We start from the raw sequence: 17,312 nt of genomic DNA, 5'->3' as shown, positions 1-17,312 counted from the left end.
CAGGACCCGGGGCAGGGCGGCCCACAGACAGCGACGCTGGGCACGCAGGCACACCTGGTCTCGCTGTCCTCCACTTCGCCGCCCTCCCCAGGTGCTGCCCTTCTTCCCAAACTGAAGATACCATCCTCCCCCGGCAGAAAGATTAGGACTCCTCCATGACGGTGGTTTGGAACTAAATCGTATCTCTGAGGCACGCCTGTACATCACACCTGGCCAGATGACCCTCCGATCACCCCCCGAAGGACTGAGGGGAAAACGTTCACACTTCCAGACCGCCAGTCATCTAACCACCATCCCGGACCAGCCCAGAGGCTAAGAATGCTGGACTGCCTCTTCTCGAGAATGACTCTTTACTCTGAGAAACCTCAGCTTTGCTCCCTTCTTGAGAACACTCCAGGTATTGCCTGGTTGTTTCTGGTTTGCAATCCCTAAGACCCTTGAATAAATCGTCATCACTTATGTCTAGCCAAAGCCTCCCGCTGTCATCTATGCTGTGGGGACATATCCCACAGGATCGTGTTGAACACGTTGACTACACCTGAAGCGTCCACTCCCCTCTTAGGCTGTGAGCCCCCAAATGCGGCAGGGGCCTAACAGTGCCTGCTTGCTGCCAAGCACGTGGATCCCCGGGGACAAAAGGGAAAGGCTAAGAGCAGGGCCTGCAGAAGGCAACAGCCCCCAGCCCTGCTGGCCCCCCTGATCCCTGGCTGCTCACAGTACACCCACAACTGGTCAGGCCTTACCACTATCTTCTTCTCTCCACAGCTCACCTAGTCTCCTCTTCCAGGGAGCCCTCCTAGACTGAATCAGCATTGCCTCTATTGATAAAGCTCTTCCTGCAAGTCAGATAGTCCCAAGGTCCCAGAGGCCCTTCCTGGGATGTGTGGGCTCCTAGGAATGGTTCAACAATCTGAAAAAATGATGGGCCTGGGATTTGGCTCAGATCGAGGGATGCCTAGAGCCAAAGTCCCTACTTTAGGGTTTATGGTCTCAATGAGATCCAGCACCCCCAGATCAGACGCAGGAGTCCTAGGTGTGAGCCAAGGTCTAGCCTGCCTAGGGCCTTCCCGGCTGTGCCCCCTCTGCACACACTGCTCCTCCCCTAGCTCTCCACCACTGGCCTCTTCTCTGCTTGCAGACAAATGCTTCCTAACACCTCTTCCAAGAAGCCTTCCCTGACTACCTCCTAAATTAAATTAAGGTCTCCTATATGAGTATCCTCTTTAGCCCTGCCACTTACCCTCACCGCTATGACTGTCATGAGGCCTGGGACGTAGCGAATCAGCAAGTCAAAATCAAGGAGACAGATGTGAACCAAATGTGTTTATTGCAGAAATCTGGCCAAGGCTTCAACTGGGTGGCCTGAACTCAGGCTGGGCTGGGCAGGTGAATCGGGAAAGGGTGGAGGACGTGTGTCTAGGCCCAGGACCTCAGAGCTGCGAGAGGATGTTGGGGGCCAGGCTGCAGGTGAGGCCTGTGCCGTCTGGCTCCACATTCAGGGACTTCACGACACCATTGTCTATCACCATGGAGAACCTGCCCGAAAGAGGGCGGGGCCAGTTCCAACAGCCTGAGCCTGCAGGCTGGGAATGGAGAGGGAGGGTGGTGGGGAAGCCCATGGAGGACCCTCCCACTTTTTACCTCTTGAGCCGCCGATTCCCAAAGAGGGACACCAAGGAATCATCCAGTAACAAATCTGTCTCCTAAGAAAAGGGAGAGGCGAGAAAAGAGTCAGGAACCCCCAGAAGAGACCACGCTCCCTACACTGGCCATGTCCCTCCAAATCCCTGCCTCCAAGGCCTGAAACAGGGGGCACCCTGCGGGGTGGGGGTTACACGCACCTTCCCGAAGGCCCCAGTGGGGTCAGCCAGGAGCCGAACCTAAAGAGAAAAGTAAAAGTCACCAGAAAAATCTCCTGCCCAGCCCCCTGATGCCCTGCAGGGCCCACACCTCACCTTGCCTTCTGCCTTGTGGGCTCGGCCCCACTCCTCGGTCACAAAGACATCGTTAACACTCAGGCACGCCACCACCTGGGCGCCCTTGGCCTTCAGCGCTCCAGCCTGCTCCACGAACCCTGGCAGGTGGGTCTGCGGAGGGGAGACGGACACTTAGCCAAGGGACAGGCGCCCCTCCTCTTTGGGCTCCTCCATGTCCAGGCCTTCCTCACTGCCCTGCTCCCACAGCTTTCCTCAGACACCGAGAACTGCATGAGCCACAGTTCCTTTCTGCCCTGGTCACTGGGGAGCCCGGATCCACACTTAAGATGCCTGCGGTCAAGGCCAAGAACTTCTCGTGGGTACAGTTATGCCTTATTTACCCAAATACCTTCCAGAGTGCCTGTCACTCAGCAGCGTCAATAAGAGGTGCTGGATTTCATTTCTCCTGCGTTCTGAACACCGTGATAAGCTTTTTAACTGTGTTATCACCTGCAACTAATGTTGCAAGCTGCCTTGGGACAACTTGGAGGACTCACGAATGATGCAAACAAGATCCCAGAAGGCAGGACCTCACCTTGGAACAACCAGGGGTGAAGGCCCCAGGGACTCCGAATAGCACACCCTTCTTGCCCTTGAACAGCTCTGCCAGGTCCACCTTGTTCCCAGGCTGCCCTTCGAACACCACCACGGACGGGATGGCATCTCCCACCTGGAGGGAAGGACTCCAAGGTCAAAGTCGGGCAGTGGGAGACAGGGAGGCCAGGGAAGCACAGCAAACCAAAGGCTCAGGAGACCTCGGGGAGCCAGCATTGGCACACAGCAGGAAGCCCAACCCTGTCAGAGTTTCCAGAGGTTCCTCCTTGTCACCCTCCCTTCTCCTCCCACTGCCTAGTTACCCCACATCCTCCAGGTTTCAAGGTGGCCTTGTTTCTCTTTCAGGGCCTTTTGGTGGCAACAGAAAAAGGGAGAGGCCTTCCGGGAGTTGCAAGGAGTTGAGTAAACAGGCTGTGTAAGTTACAGAAAAGAAGTGGGACAACTGGGTAGAGGGGGGAGGGGCAGGGGGGCTGTATGGGGGGCTAGGTTGCAGGGAGGCCCTGACCAACCCAGGGAGGAGGTCCTGGCCAGGTCTGCAACCCACCCCCAAAATGAGAAAAACGGAGGACAGCAGAAAGTGGGAAAGTTTTGGGGGGGGGGGGGGCAGTGCAGGTCCCTACATCTGGGAGGTACAGAGGAAGGAATCTCTCAAAGGGGAAGGATCAGTCTACCTGGGGGTGTATGAGGGCTTCCTGGGGAGCAGGGAAACAAAAGGGAGGGAAAGTCTGGGTTTGGGAGTAGAATGCAGGGGAGAGAGGAGGTCTCAGTATAGTTGGGATGGGGCAGGGTCTAGTTCTAAGGAGCTGGTGGTGATTCAAGACAAGAGGAACCAAGCAGCTGAAGCAGGGAATCGGCTGTGTCTGGAGGGGAATGGGGGGGACACAGCAGGGGCCCTAAGACACAACCCGTTTCAGAAGACAGTGTGAGAGTGATGCCAAGTAACCGGACAAAGCGTGCAGGAGGGTACAGAAAGGGCTATGTATGGGGGTTGAAAGGGATCCTGGGGCAAAGGAGGTTCCAGAAGGTGAGGGAGGCCCATGGCATTCTATTGCCTGAAAATGGTGGAGACCCTTCACAGGGTGTCGCAAAGTGAATGTGGAAGAGAAGGCTGAAAAGCCTCAAGAACCGTCTCAGGAGATGGTGCGCCAACTGGCGAGACCAGTGGGGCAGCCCCGAGGTTTGTTGCGGAGAGACAGGGCAGCAGAGACAGGACCGCAGGGCAGGAAAAGAAGGAGGGCATCAGGGTTTGGGGCTGGGGGCCACTGCCTTCAGCGGGGCGGAGGGCCTGGGAGAGATGGAAGGGGGAAGGAAGAGGGGGTCAGTCCCAGGCGGACTGGGCCAGCGGTCACCTTGATCGGGGCCATAGCGACAGCGGTGCTTCTGATACCGCGGGCTCTGCCAAGCGTCCACTCTAGACCTGCTTCCAGGTACCCTCTGCCTCCCACCGTTGCTGCACGACGCACGCCGGCCGCCCGGGAGAGTATCGAGCCCGATAGGTGGTTGAGGATACACATGCTCGTCATACCCACACCGGCTCTTAGCCCACAACCTCCCAGCCCACGCCTCCGGCTCCGCCTCCGCTCCCGCCCCAAGGCAGCCGCAAGAGGGAGGGCCAGCACTGCAGTGCCGCAACAGGAGCCTGCCAACCACAGGGCCTCAGCGCACCGCTGGGGCGGGACAAAGCCCCGGCGCCGGCGTAGGCGGCACGTCAGGGGCAGGGCTTGCATAATAATAGCCTTAGTGGATCAGGGGCTGGGCAAATGGGCGGAGCTTTTGGCAGCCGAGCAACTTATTTGCATGCAAGGATAGGGTGCCGCCGCTTTAAAGGGCCTAATTCACGGATTGGAGCAGCGTTTCCGTCCCTCACGGAAAGCGAGGGGCGGGTGACGACAGTTTTAGGCGCCTGCGTAGAAGTAAAGCACATTTATTTTGCAGTCAACGAAGGCCCCTGCATTGCGGCTTTCTTACATATGACTTTCACTGTACGTGATTTGTAGCGCGCGGAGGTTTGGAGACTAAACCACTGGGCCTGCATCGTAGCAACCAGCTGCCAGACGCTGCCGGTAACAACGCGTGACCCGACCTGGCTTTCGCGAGACCTCCGATCCCGCGAACACCGGAAGTTCCTACAAGCTCGCCGCTTCCGCTCCTCCGGGCCGTGCAATAGGAGAAAGCAGAGCGTCCCCGGAAGTGACGCACGGAGTTTCCACTTTCTTCCGGTTCTGACCTCGTGAGAGTTTTGTTGAGACATGAAGCTGCTTACCCACAATTTCTTGAGTTCGCACGTGAAAGGGGTGGGACCCCGTGGATTCCCCCTGCGCCTGCAGGTACTGTACGGGGGACGGTATAGCACCCTTTTCCCGGGTGGGATAGAACTAGGCTCCAGCCCCTGCCGAACTAAACACCTTCCGCCTGCAGGCCTCCGAGGTCCGCATCATGCCTGTGGAGTTCAACCCAGACTTCGTGGCGCGTATGATACCCAAGGTGGAGTGGGCGGCGCTTGTGGAGGCGGCCAATACCGTGAGGAGCCCCCTCCCCCCGCCCGTGCACACCTTGGTGGGGGGGCGGGGTTGGTCTCAAGGCAACCTTTTTTGCATCTGGCCAGGGTGCGGGATTCCCAGAGATAATTTCTTCGGCCTCTCACCCACAGTTGTCTCTGGGCGAGGTGCCCACAGAGCCGATTCAGGGGTACGAGCAAAATGAGGATTTTCTGAGGACTATGCACCACATACTGCTGGAGGTGAGAACTGGTCTGTCACTTGGTTCCTGGCCACACAGCCATACCCGGAGGCTGCCCGTGCTCAGCTCAGACCCCCATTTCTCCGTAGGTGGAGGTGATGGAGGGCACCCTGCAGTGCCCGGAGTCAGGACGTGTGTTCCCCATCACCCGCGGGATCCCAAACATGCTGCTGAGCGACGAGCAGACCGAGGCTTAAGTGTGCCAGCATCAGGTTCCCACACTGTGACTGTGTGTATCTTTGTTTATTTATATTCCTGTCGTTGATTTTGTAAAGTGTATCCCCAGCTTGGACGCAGTGACACACCACACAGTGTTGTTGAGCTCGATATATTTTTTTTTCTCATTAAAGGTTCAAAACCAAAAGCGGTTTCTCTTTGCAACAAATATACATTAAAATAGAGTCTCTGTACAGCCAAGGGCTCTGGGCCCTGGCTTGCCCCGTGTCCCTGCGCCGCCCTGGCCAAACCCAAAAATAAATATAGTGTTATTGCTCTGCAGGGCATCGAGGCAGTGCTCTCCCTACCCCCTGAGGAGGCTGGGTGGGAGCTGATGGGGGGCCCTGACCACCCCGGGGTCCAGGGGCTGGAGCCTGCTTGGAGTTATTGCTTGGGGGAGGAGGGGGGGCGGGCAGTAATGCCCAATGCAAATGATGAGAGGAGCCAAGGGGGCAGGACCTTTGCTCTCCAAATTCCCCTCTGCTCTGGAGGGGAGGTCAGATTAAGCAGCAGCAAAAGCTGGGAGACTGTGGCCTCCACTCCCTTCCCTCCCTGAGATCAGGCTTCTGTCCCCCTCCCCCACACATCCCCTGCAGCCCCCTATGGCTTCCATAGCACCCCCTAGTTTCTGGGGGCACATTATGGCTTGCAAGGGGCAGCACTGTGTGCAGAGCCTGGGCAAACACATTCCCAGCTTCTAACACCCCCAAGGAAGGGGGAGGGGAGGGCGTAGGGCCTGCTCCCAGGGGCTGATGGTATTGCCCTGGCCCTGCCAGCAGGCTGTGGCACTGCCCAGACCCCAGCTGTGCCCCCTGGGGGCTGACCACATGCTGGGCGGGTCCTGCCAGCACCCCCACCCATGCCCACCCCTTGCCTCAGTCCATCATGGCCTCCAGCATCTCCAAGAACAGCTTGTGCATGGGCACCTTGCCCTCCAGCTTCACCCCATAGAAATGGGCCAGCACTTTGCCTGCTGTCTGGCGAAGGAGTGGTAGTGTGAGCAGCAGCCTGCCTGCCCTCCGCCTCTCAGCACCCCCTCCGGGGCCTGCCCGGCCAGCTTCGTACTCCAGCAGGGCCTCGTGGAGAGCTTCTCGCAGCTGCTCCACGGCCTCGGCGTCTTCAATGTGCACAGAGTCTGCAGGGAGCAGGGGGAGAGCCGTTGATGTCTCCAGGAAGGAGACCGCACACGTCTGCTTGGGCACTGAGGGGTGGGTGTACAGAGGGGCCAGCCACCGATGTGACGGGCCGGCTGAGGCAACGCTCACTGCTGCCCATGAGCCAGGGCCTGCCTTTCTCAGCTGTCGTCCCTTCTGTTCCCCCCGCCTGGCCTCCCACTGAATCATTCGCCTTTCCAGTTCAGTGTTGCACTAGGGCTCAAAATCCTGTCCTGGGCCTGCCCTGGCCTTGCTTTGTGGCTTGCAGCAAGTCACTGTTCCTCCCTATGACTCAGTGTCTCCTGTCTGTAAGATGGAACTGTCCCACCAGAGGAGTTACGGGAGGCCGTCTGGAGACTCGTCAGGGCCCGCCCAGACTCACCTGAATTGGCGAGGGCCAGGGCCTTCAGCAGGACGTACTCCTCCCGCTCCAGCCGCAGGGCCTGCAGTCGCCGCACCAGCTGCAGCAGGGCAGCCCCAAGCTCCCCCAGGCCGGCTGCTCGTGCCCCCTCTTCATCCAGGACCAGGTCCTCGGCGAAGGCCAGCTCATCCTGCAGTGGCAGTGAGCGCTGGGCCACACCCAACACCAGTACCTCCATCCACACGCTCTGCAGTACTGACATCTGGTCCGACAGTGACAGTGACGAGAAGCCTGGAGGGCAGCGGGGAGCACACCTGGCTGAGCAGGTGCACCACAGCCAGGCACGGCCTGGCCTCCCCGGGGAAACCCATGTCACCCGGCCCTTTACCTGGGATGCTCTTGGCCCAGCTGATGGTGACCACAATCTCTCGGTCAAAGAGATCACAGAGGGTAGCTACAGCTGGGAGGTGTCCATCCGGGCCCGCTGGCTCGGGCATGGCGTACAGCTTCTCGGGCTCTACCACCAGCAGGTGGGACACCAGTGCGTTCACTGGGGCTGCAGTGACAGTTGGAAGAGGCACTTGGATTCATCACCTTGCAGGCCCTTTGGGGTCAAACATCTTCCCAGAGTCAGTGCCCCCGTGGCCTTCCTCAACAGCCACTGGTCAGCAGGCTCAGACACCTTTCTCCGGGAAGGGCTCTCCCTGTCTCCCAGGGGAAGCCAGTCTGTTTGTGAACAGGTTCTGAGGGTTAGAAAACCTCTCCCTGTTCCCTGTTGTACTACCCGGGGACTGACAGATAAAGGATTTTCAAAAATGCTTCTGGGGGGAAATGAACAAGCAAATATATGAAAGGGAAATTCAGCTTCCAGTGCCCGAGATAACTGCCATCCTAGGGGAGTGCCACCAGATAGGCCAGGCCTCTCGTGTCCCAGCCCAGTCCCGACCCTACAACTCCAAGGACCCACAGCACTCACCTGTCTTCCGAGGGCCTCCAGCTACTGCCAGGGGTCCAGCAGGGAAGGGGCCTGGGAAGGGCAGCGGGTCCACCTCTGGTCGCCGCTTGTACTTCTGTCGCCCACCCCGGACACGGTCCAGACGCACCCCTTGAATTGGAGGACAAGGCTGTGTCCTGGGAGCTGGGGGCAGCTCGCTCTGCAGAGCCCTCCTGCCCAATCCATTCCACCGGAACTTCTCAACAAGCTTCGCCCTCTCCGGCCCCACGCGCCCAGCTCTCCCAGCTCTCCCAGCCCTCGCCTCGGCCCCTGCCCGGTCCTCACCTTCTTTGAGCATGCCCACCCGCAGGCACTTGGTGAAGCGACAGGCCTGGCAGGCCTTGCGTCTCCGCTTGGTGATCTCACACTCATTGGAGGCCGGACAGCTGTACTCGATGCTCCCTGCCAGGAAGAGGCAGGGCTCCAGTGGCGGCCTCCCGGGGCCTGGAGGGGGCCCAGCAGACAGGAGAACCCTGACTCGCCCGGGGCAAGCACAGGTCTGGGGAGAGCAGGAGTGCCGTGAGTAGGGCGGAGACGCCCGGGGCACTGAGGAGAACGGCTGCTGGGCTGGGGGCCCCCGTCAGGGCAAAAGAAGGGCTGGGACCAGTGAAGTCCTGCTGCATCTGCCCCCGGCCTCTCGTCAAGGCCCATCTCTGGGCTCCGCTGTCCTCGTGTGCTCTCTTCAAGGGTCACAATGGCTTCTCTGTTGCTACCCTCAGTGATCAACTCGCATCCTCATCTTACAAGACCTAAAAGACCATCTTCTAACGCCATTGATCGCACCCTGCTCCTGGAAACACTGAAACAGTTTTCTGCTCTTGCTTCTAGGATGCACTCTTGGTTTTCCTCCTCCCCCCTCACTGGCCACTCAGCGGTTCCCGGGTGTCTCGCTGTGCTCTCCCGGCACTGAGGGCCCTCGGGGCTGCCCTCCAACCTTGTCTCTGCTCGCTCACTCCCGGGGCGACCGTACCTAGTCACAGGCTTTCAGACTCATCTCTTGCCTAGACCTGCCTACACCCCGGACTCACATCCCCTGCCTCCTCGGCATCTTGCACAGCTGTCTGGAAGGCCTCACAGGCCTAACCTGTCCCAAATGTGGCCCCTGATCCGCCCCCCAAACCTGTGCCTCCACCTGTCCAGCTGCTCAAGCAGCAGCGTAGGAGACGGCTCTGATGCCGTCCCACAGCCCAAACCCAACCCGTCCGAGGATCCTGGGGGGCCTTCCCTCCCGCCCTGACCTCCCGCTCTGCCCACGCCTCCTTCGCTCACTCTCCACACCGCAGCCACAGGCGTCCTGTTAGACAGAAGTTAGATCCCAGCCCTGCCCCCGCCAAAACCCTCCGGTGATTTCCCTCCCGGGGGTAAGAGCGCAGTGAACCCTGTGGCCTGAGAGGCCTGTACGCCTGCTCCTCACGCCCTTTTCAGCCTCGCCTGCCTCACACTCTGCTCCGGCTGCAAGCCCCGAATTCAGAGCCCACGGCTCCCTTCCCTCCTTCAGATCTCTGCCTGGTGGCACCTTGCCAGGCCCTCCCTGGGGACCCTGTGAGGGGTGGTGAGAATGCCACCTGCCCCCTCTGGCGACGACTCCAGGGGCTTGCCCCCGCTTGGTAGTTTCTCATCAGCTCTCAGCACCACCTAACATGCTACGAATGTACACACTTATCATCTTTATTCCGTCTCCCAACATTACTGTCCGCTCCATGAGGGCCGGGACTGTCCCCACCAGTTATAGTGGGTGCTCATAACTGGCTGAATGAATGCACAGCAGTCCTCTCAGCCTCCCAGAGCTACTTCAAGGACTGAATGACACAGCCAGCTACCAAGCCCCTGGCTCATCTCTCCTTCACCCTACTGGGCTTCCATGCTCAGCTCGAGGCACCTCCTCCGGGAAGCCCTCCTGAGCCCCAGACCCAGCCAGGTTCCTTGGTACAGACCCTGCCCCTCGCCTTCCAGCACTTATCACAGCTGTACTATAACCACTGTGTGCAATTCATTGTCTCCTTCCTCCTCCCTCTGCTAGAAAGGAAACTGAGGGTGCAGCAGTCCCGCCTGAGTCCCCATGCCTGGAACGCTGGCCAGGGCAGCAAAGCACAGGATTTGTAAAGGCTCTGGAAGCTGCCTGACATTTCCATATACCAACTGTGTGACCTTGAACAAGCCCCATACCTAAGCCCTCAAACCCTTGGTTTTCTCATCTGTAAAACTGGGTGATAGAAACAGTACACTTACAAAGGCGAGCTGTGAGAATGCAAGGGGGTAACTGAGGTAACACACGTAGCGTAGCTCACAACACCTAGCCATTCAATAAGTGACTACTATTTATGACTGGCGCTCAATAAACAATCGTCGGCCGAGTTAGCAGAGGATGAAGGGCTCCAGGATGGGCAGGGGACCCCTGGACCTGAACCTGCCGCCTCCCTGGGCTTCGGAGGCAAAAGAGGGCACAGAGGTTCTAGGCCAGTGAGTCTTGGCAATGGCGAAGGCGAGACTCGCTGAATGTCACAATCATTCGTGAGGCACCTGTCCAAAGTTCAGTTATTAGTAATAAGCAGAGGCAGCAGTTTGGCATTGAGGAGCTCGGCTCTGGACCTGAATCGACCCAAGTTCAAACCCTAGTTCTGCCATTTTCTGCCTTGGGGCTGAGACAAAGTTTTAAAAACCAACCTGGGCCTCAGTTATAACAGTGCTGGCTGGCACCTCCTAGGTTGCTGTGGGGGTAACAGATTGTGAACGCGAAGAGACACAGTGCCTGGTAAGCACTCAAGAAACATTCTCAAAAAGTACACGTCACAGCCCCACAGTAACCGAGGTTTACACATAAAAATGTGAGTGACAGGCACGTCCCAAGTGCTGCTTATTTCATCACCATCTTGCTCGCTCGTATTTTAATAAGCTTTCCTGAGTACTATCAGCAGGACGCCTGACAGTCTTTTTAAAGTTAGGTACTGAAAGAGGAGGTAGCCCCCTCAGCCCCGAAAACCTGCCTTGTGCTGGTGCTGCTATGGGGAGGTCCACACAAAGTGGGAGGGGGTGGTCTCTGCTGGTGAGAGGCCAGTAGCCACCAGAAGCAAGAACAAAGTTTAGAGCAGGCAGAGGTTGTCGCGAATTTTCCAGAGCGCTACCGGGAGATGCTGAGCCTATCATACCCTTAGAAGCATCCCAAATCCTCTCTTACATCCCACGTCCAACCTATCAACATGTCCTGCGGCTCTATTTCATTTCTAAGGGAAAGAGCACTCCTTGGGGGTAAGAGGGCCTGGGAACATCAGGCTGCCAACCCCAAATGGCACCATGGCAGTCTGGGTGTCTAGCACCACCTAGCAGTGCATCCACTGGGTAGTGCCAGGCCCAGAGGGCAGAGGGCTCAGAAATGGGGTGGGGGCTCACCCTGGATGGTCCTCTTGAAGAAGGCTTTGCAGGCCTCGCAGGATGCCACACCATAGTGGTAGCCGGAGGCCACGTCCCCACAGACCAGGCAGAGGCGTTTGGGCAGGGAGCTGAGCACCAGCTTCCCACCACCCTGCTCGCCAGGCCCAGCCCCCTCCCCATCCTCTTCTTCCTTGTGGCCTGGGAGGTGGCGAGTGGGAGCTGGGCCGGGGGCCAGGGCCACAGAGGGCTCAGTCTCGGTCTCTGAGGAGCCCTTTGGGCTGTCTGGGCTGGCTGGCTCCGCCTTGATGTAGAGAGGCTCAATGCCCACCACCTGGCTGGACATGGCGCTGGTCACCTGCGGGGAGAAACCTGTCAGGTCACAGGGAGGCCCTGGGATGGGGGATGGAGAGACACCCTGCCACCCTGGTTGCCCAACCCCAGGCCTGGGGCCAGGCTTCCACTATCAGTGAGGGGGAAGGAGGAGGTACAGAGTCCAAGGAAGGGCTGCCCATGAAGAAGGCCCCCCCGAGTTGTTGCCACGGGAACAGAGTCTCCAGAGCTTCCAGGGCCAGTAACTGGCAGTAAGTTTCCTACTTGGGGACCTGCACCAGGCTTAGAAACCCCCCGACTCCCACCCAAGCCAGTGAGCAGGGTAACCTTGGTCCCAGGTGACCTCCCACCCCATTGGAATCCTCAGCCAGAAATGGGAGACCTCTAATTTTCTCCAGAGAGGGACCCTGGTGATCCTCCTCTCCCTAGGGTACCCCCCATTCAAGAGAGCAAACTGAGGCACACAAGCCCAAGGGCAGCTGATGTGCTCACACACTCCCCCTCACCTGGGTCCTCACATGCTCACTGTCACACAGGGCCTTTCCAGGCCCAGTTCTCACTCATGCTCACTTACCCCTCCCCAAGTGCAAACCCCATAAACAAAGTCACACTCATGACTCATAATCACACACAGCCTTACACCCTCACCATACCCCCACACTCACAGGCATGGACCCCTGTGGAAACATTCAAAGCTTTCCCACCCGACACACTGACCCCCGGTCCAGGCAAACCCACTCCACAGCACACCTGACTGGCGCGGCTCCACCTCCTTGAACACCCCCTCGCATCCCACCCGCCAGCACATTCGCTCTTACACTCCTGCAGCCTCAGGGTCCTCCACCTCCGGGGCGCCCCGCCCCCCCAACACGCGCACACCTACGGGAAGTTGCCAGAAGTTGCTCCGTTCCCCTCCTCCTCCGCCCGCCGGGGACCTCTTTCAGGTTATCAGGAAGTAAATGGGGAGTGCCAGGGAGGAGGAAGTTCTCCCCTGCGGGTTCGATGACCTTTGACCCAGAGAGGAGGGTGGCCCAAGGACCCTTCGAGCGCCCCCACGTGGTCTTCAAAGCCCCTTCCCCGACAGGGAACCCTCCTCATCTTCCACCCCCGCCCGCCCCTGGGACTTCGGCAAGCTCCAGGTGCCGGATTGAACCCTGCCCTAGGACTGGATCCCAGGCCCCAGCCCGACTCCGGCTAGGATTTTCAGCCCAAGTCAAAGCCGGCCCCTGGTCCAGGCCGGAGCACTAAGATCTGGACTCGGGATCCCTCCCGGACCCTGACCTCTTCTGGGTCTCCACTGGGTCCCGACCGTGACCCGGGCCGGTCCAAAAGCCGGACCCCGCCTGGGGCCCGCCCCCGCCCGCCTCCCTGCGGCGCTCGCACATGGCTCCAGCGCCCCTCCCGCCCACCTCCCCATAGGTGCTCCACCTCCGCCCCCGGACCTGGGGCTCCGGCTGGGCGGGTGGGCAGGCATGGGGGCCGAGCGGCCTGGAGCGCCGGGGTGAGCCGGGGGCTGCAGGTGGCCCCTCCTCCGCCGCCTCCTCGGGCCGCGCCGCCCGGCCGCGCCGCGTCCCCTCACTCGGCGGCGCCGCTGGCGGCTTGTAGGACACAAAAGGACATCGCGGCCGCTTCCTACTCCGCTTCCTCCAGCTGACAGTGGGGGCGGGGCCGGCCGTGCGCATGCAAAACAGGGGGCGGGGCCCGGGGCCCTATGCTAATCAGACAAGTGGGGCAGGCAGCGCCTGAGTGCCGGGACGAGTAGGGGAGGAGCGGGCGAAGCGAGTGGGAGGGCTTTCACGAAAGTCCCGCCCCGTTGCCGCAAGCCACAGCAGCGCACTTGCGTACGCGGCCTCCGGGTGGACGTGATCAGAGAAGACGCGGAGAGGCTCCGGGAGGGGTAAGGCCAATAACGCTCTTACGTAACGAAGGGGGCGGGGCGTGCCGTGAGCCAGAGGAGTGGGCGAAATCTCTCAGTGGCCTCAGTTTCCAGACCCGGGAGACTACAGACACATGTAAATGAGAAGGCCGGACGAGCGGAAAGGCTAGTGATCTGCATATGCATGAGGGGCGGGGCCTAGAATGCGCTTGCTAGAGGCTAATCTCTGCCACTTTCTCTTTTTCCCTGTCCCACAAAAATAACACCGTGGGAGCACTTGGACTGCAAACCCAATATCCCTACAAAGCTGCAGTACCTGGGATGGGAGAAACAGACTTAAGACATGCAAGAAGTCTTGGATTTCGAGTCCCGGAAAGGTGGCGCTGATAGGGCCCCAACAAAGAACGCTCAAGGTCACTGCGGTGACCGAGTGAAGGTCATGGGGAAAGGCGGGGCCGTGTGCGCCCGCCTCGCGCAGGCAGCCACGCACAGACTCACGGACCTTGTACAGGCTCTTTTATTTCTCTAGGGTTCAAATTCCACGTGGAGGGAGGGGGTCGGGCTGTATCTCAGGGCAGGATAGGGACTGGGGCTGGCGTTGGACAGTCTACTTGAGCCTGAGCTGGTGCTCTCAGTGCACCAGGATGTGTTGCCTCTTGCTCCGTCGCCTCTTGAGTCCCTCGATGTATCTCTGCAGCTGCTTGGTTAAGAAGTGGTCCTTGCCGATCCCTGACCGGTAGCCTGGAGGGATAGATCTACACTCAGCTTAGCTGGCAGGGGCATGGTGTCCCTAGCAGTAAAGGCCACATGTGTGATTTTGAGGAACCGCAGGTAACCTGGGTTGGCGGAAGCTCTGAGCACTGGGGTCTGTTAGTTTGGGGAACTTTGGATGTCCAAAGTGCTGGGCCTTGCCAGCTTCGTTTCAAGTCATAGACCTGTGCTCCAGACAGACGGGGGGATGCAGAACAAGATGGGGTATTGAGGTGGAGGATGAACGAGGGCAAAATTAAAGAAGATAAGGGCCTGATCTAAGGCAGTGGTGGCAGGCTGCTTTTTGGACACTTCCTGGACCACTCACTATTAGCCCTTAGCCAGCCCCAGTCCCCTCATATCATAAGCAGGGCAAACCAGTGGAAGTTCACCCAGATAATCCACTCTTCAAAGGTTCTTTACATTACCCAGGGAAGGGACCAGGGCCACACACAAAAATGTCACCCCCATTGGACGAACGGAGAAGCAGCCTTAGAAAACTCCTGTCAGCTAGAGTGGGGGCTGCACTTAAGCTGGAGCCCAGACCCCTCACATTTACCCCATGATCTCCCCAATGGGTCTGCCTTGTCCCCCAACTTTTTGCTTTCTGTGAGGCTCCTGGGATTTTAGTGAGCGGTAAGGGAATCTGACAGGGCAACACGTCCCGAAACCCCACTCCCACAGGCTCCAGTCCTGAAAAATCGCCTAAGGTCTCTTGGGAGTTGGAGGACGGACTCACTGTGGAGGGCTTTGGTGAGGATTTCCAGAGCCTCACTCTCCATGAGTTCCACCAGGGGCAGAGGCAGCTGAAGAGGCCACAAGAGGCTCAGACGTCGGAGGGACCCCAGTTCTGCCCACAGCTGAAATGCCCCACCTGCTGCCTCCGGCCCAAGACCCCCAACCTACCCGCCCCTCCGCCCTACAGACCACCACAATCCCCTCCATCCCCGAATCCCCAGCCCGCCCATTCCCCACCCCACTAAAACCCCCAGTCTTCCTCGGTGCCTCCAACCCTGTTCTGCTGCTCCACCCAGTAGGCTCGGTGGGGTGAGTGCTTCGAGATTCTGGGTGATGCCATTGAGAGAGGCGTTTCTGGGAGAAGAGGAAAGAGAGATGAGTCATCTTCAGACTGTTGGGTCTTTCCTGGGACAGAGATACATGGTGTGACATCCGGCAGGGAGAGTGGCCTTCGGAGAAGAGCGCCAGGGGCCACCGTAGTGGGAAACAGTAAGGGACAGTGATTTACAACCCTGGGCTTTATTGTCTCACCCATCCAGGTTCCAGCTCTGACCGCCCCACTGTGTGAGACTTAGGGCCAGTGACTGAAACCCTCTGACCCTCAGGTTCTTCATCTGTAAAATGGGGTCATAAGAATAACCCCTTGTGGAGTTTGAGAAGTTTGAAGGGGATCATGCGAGGGAAGCCCAGGGCCTGGCACACAGTACGCGCTCGATAAATGGCAGTTACTATACTGTTACCGGTCGGAGTTATCTGCTGAAGGGCTGGGTATGGGGGCGGGGGGGGGGGGGGAGCCAGAGAAGGGAAAGTTCCAAAAAGTGCCCAGCATGAAGTAGGTACTTAAAACTTGTCACCAATGACTGAATAAATGACAGACAGGCACCTCCTCGGCCTTCGAAAACCCACCGACAAGAAGTTAACTCCCTCCTCTCAACTATCCTGGTTATTCCATTAAAAGCACGGTCCTAACCGCGCTCCGTTTGAGCATTTTCTTGCGTGCCTCCTCCCGGACCTGGCGTGCCCCGGCCACAGGACTTCGTACGGCACCTCCCGGTAGGGGGCGCTCCAAGAATGTCTGGTTGATTTAAAGCGTGAAAGCTCAGCGCGGGGCGCCTCACCCAGGGAATCCTAGAAACTCAGATACTACCGCCGCCCCGCGTTTTCGACCAACAGAAATTGGGGCGGTGGCCAGCCCCCTGCCCTGTGGACGCCCACAAGCCCGTTGAGGCCACACTGACCCGTCTTGGTTCTGGTATCCTCGTCCCCTTCTAAATCGTTTCCCTGGAAGATGCTGGGGCCCAGCTCCTCTGGCTTGTCCTTGCTGTCGTCCCAATGTTCCCAGGTGACCTCAGAGTCTTGGTCGATGTCCTTCTGGTGGTACCACTGGTCAGTCTTGCTGCCTACGCTGCTGCCCTCCGGTTCAGAGTCCTCACAAAGACTAGTCAGCGGTATGTTCAGCCTGGAGTGCGACAGCGAGGCCATGGTCCACAGATTCCGGATGTCTTCGGTCAGGCTTGAACCGGCTGAGTCAAGATGGCCTGAAGACTTGGCTGGCGCCTGTGGGCCACATACAACAAGGAAAGCCCAGCACGCCTGTCAGAATGGCTATCGCCAATAAATCAACAATGACAAGTGCTGGCCAGGATGCAGAGAAAAGGGAACTCCACTGTTGGTGGGAACGCACGTGGGTGCACTCACTGCGGAAAGCAGTGTGGAGTTCATGCAAAAGGTTAAGAGTGGACCTGCCTTGTGACCCAGCGATTCCACCTCTGGGAATATATCTGAAGAAACCAAAACACTAATTTGAAAGAAGACATGCACTCCTATGTTCATTGCAGCGTTATGTACAATAGCCAAGATTTGGAAGCAGCCCAAATGCCTATCAGTAGATGAGTGGATAAAACAACTATGAGACATTTACACAGTGGAATACTACTCAGCCATAAAAAAGAAGGAAATCTCACCCCTTGCGACAGCATGGATGGACCAGGAGAACATTATGCTATGTGAAATAAGCCAGTTAGAGGAAGACAAATACCATATGACCTCACTTGTATGTGGAATCCAATGAATAAAATAAACTAACCAAAAAAATAGAATTAGTCTCATAGATAAAGAACAGACTGACAGTTGTCAGACAGGAGGGGGGTTGCCCGACTGGGTGGAAAAAGTGAAGGGATTAAGCAAAACAGAACAAAACAACAACAACAACCCCACAGACACAGACACCAGTCTGGTGGTGACCACGAGGGGG

General features: G+C 58.3%; 4 protein-coding genes across 8 annotated transcripts; 1 reads left to right on the top strand and 3 right to left on the bottom strand.

Annotated features, from left to right (window-relative positions):
* Positions 1 to 1,310: 1,310 nt before the first annotated feature.
* PRDX5 (peroxiredoxin 5) lies at positions 1,311 to 4,204 on the bottom strand. The gene is made up of 6 exons (XM_028516124.2): positions 3,881 to 4,204; positions 2,512 to 2,646; positions 1,956 to 2,087; positions 1,842 to 1,880; positions 1,642 to 1,703; positions 1,311 to 1,536 (listed from the first exon to the last, which is right to left on the bottom strand). Exons 1-6 carry the CDS (start codon positions 4,052 to 4,054, stop codon positions 1,431 to 1,433), a joined length of 648 nt encoding a protein of 215 aa, XP_028371925.1. The 5' UTR covers positions 4,055 to 4,204; the 3' UTR covers positions 1,311 to 1,430.
* Positions 4,205 to 4,307: 103 nt separating this feature from the next.
* TRMT112 (tRNA methyltransferase subunit 11-2) lies at positions 4,308 to 5,634 on the top strand. Of its 2 annotated transcripts, none has more exons than XM_036029666.1 (4): positions 4,308 to 4,858; positions 4,950 to 5,015; positions 5,182 to 5,271; positions 5,360 to 5,634. In XM_036029666.1, the coding sequence occupies exons 1-4, from the start codon at positions 4,781 to 4,783 to the stop codon at positions 5,465 to 5,467; spliced, it is 342 nt and encodes a 113-aa protein (XP_035885559.1). In that variant the 5' UTR covers positions 4,308 to 4,780; the 3' UTR covers positions 5,468 to 5,634. The 2 variants fall into 2 exon arrangements, with proteins under 2 accessions (XP_035885559.1, XP_028371209.1); XM_028515408.2 differs by having other exon boundaries at positions 4,310 to 4,858; positions 4,950 to 5,051.
* On the bottom strand, positions 5,588 to 13,351 carry ESRRA (estrogen related receptor alpha). Of its 4 annotated transcripts, none has more exons than XM_028515407.2 (7): positions 13,137 to 13,351; positions 11,383 to 11,719; positions 8,281 to 8,397; positions 7,978 to 8,106; positions 7,390 to 7,557; positions 7,023 to 7,292; positions 5,588 to 6,621 (listed from the first exon to the last, which is right to left on the bottom strand). In XM_028515407.2, exons 2-7 carry the CDS (start codon positions 11,705 to 11,707, stop codon positions 6,362 to 6,364), a joined length of 1,269 nt encoding a protein of 422 aa, XP_028371208.1. In that variant the 5' UTR covers positions 11,708 to 11,719; positions 13,137 to 13,351; the 3' UTR covers positions 5,588 to 6,361. The 4 variants fall into 4 exon arrangements, with proteins under 4 accessions (XP_028371208.1, XP_028371206.1, XP_028371205.1 ...); XM_028515405.2 differs by having other exon boundaries at positions 13,123 to 13,251; XM_028515404.2 differs by lacking the exon at positions 13,137 to 13,351 and adding an exon at positions 12,578 to 12,695.
* A 718-nt stretch (positions 13,352 to 14,069) lies between these two features.
* Positions 14,070 to 16,654, bottom strand: CATSPERZ (catsper channel auxiliary subunit zeta; the record flags this gene model as incomplete). Its single annotated transcript, XM_036030020.1, has 4 exons — positions 14,070 to 14,311; positions 15,060 to 15,126; positions 15,333 to 15,463; positions 16,297 to 16,654. Coding segments are annotated over 4 exons (666 nt in total), but the record flags the coding sequence as incomplete, so codon positions are not given.
* Between the last annotated feature and the right edge of the window lie 658 nt (positions 16,655 to 17,312).

The sequence above is a fragment of the Phyllostomus discolor genome, chromosome 6 (assembly GCF_004126475.2).
Source record: "Phyllostomus discolor isolate MPI-MPIP mPhyDis1 chromosome 6, mPhyDis1.pri.v3, whole genome shotgun sequence".
NCBI classification, from domain to species: Eukaryota; Metazoa; Chordata; class Mammalia; order Chiroptera; family Phyllostomidae; genus Phyllostomus; species Phyllostomus discolor.
This window is presented reverse-complemented; position numbering and strand designations above follow the sequence as displayed.

Coding starts and splice junctions, on each gene's coding strand:
- TRMT112 (XM_028515408.2), top strand. CDS start 4,781: ATGAAGCTGCTTACCCACAATTTCTTGAGTTCGCACGTGAAAGGGGTG. Junction 4,859..4,949: donor GATTCCCCCTGCGCCTGCAG/GTACTGTACGGG, acceptor TTCCGCCTGCAG/GCCTCCGAGGTCCGCATCAT. Junction 5,052..5,181: donor TTGTGGAGGCGGCCAATACC/GTGAGGAGCCCC, acceptor TCTCACCCACAG/TTGTCTCTGGGCGAGGTGCC.
- PRDX5 (XM_028516124.2), bottom strand. CDS start 4,054: ATGACGAGCATGTGTATCCTCAACCACCTATCGGGCTCGATACTCTCC. Junction 2,647..3,880: donor TCGCTATGGCCCCGATCAAG/GTGACCGCTGGC, acceptor CCTTCCCTCCAG/GTGGGAGATGCCATCCCGTC. Junction 1,704..1,841: donor CCACTGGGGCCTTCGGGAAG/GTGCGTGTAACC, acceptor CCCTTTTCTTAG/GAGACAGATTTGTTACTGGA.
- ESRRA (XM_028515407.2), bottom strand. CDS start 11,707: ATGTCCAGCCAGGTGGTGGGCATTGAGCCTCTCTACATCAAGGCGGAG. Junction 8,107..8,280: donor GGTGGGCATGCTCAAAGAAG/GTGAGGACCGGG, acceptor CTCCAATTCAAG/GGGTGCGTCTGGACCGTGTC. Junction 6,622..7,022: donor CCTGGCCCTCGCCAATTCAG/GTGAGTCTGGGC, acceptor TGCTCCCTGCAG/ACTCTGTGCACATTGAAGAC.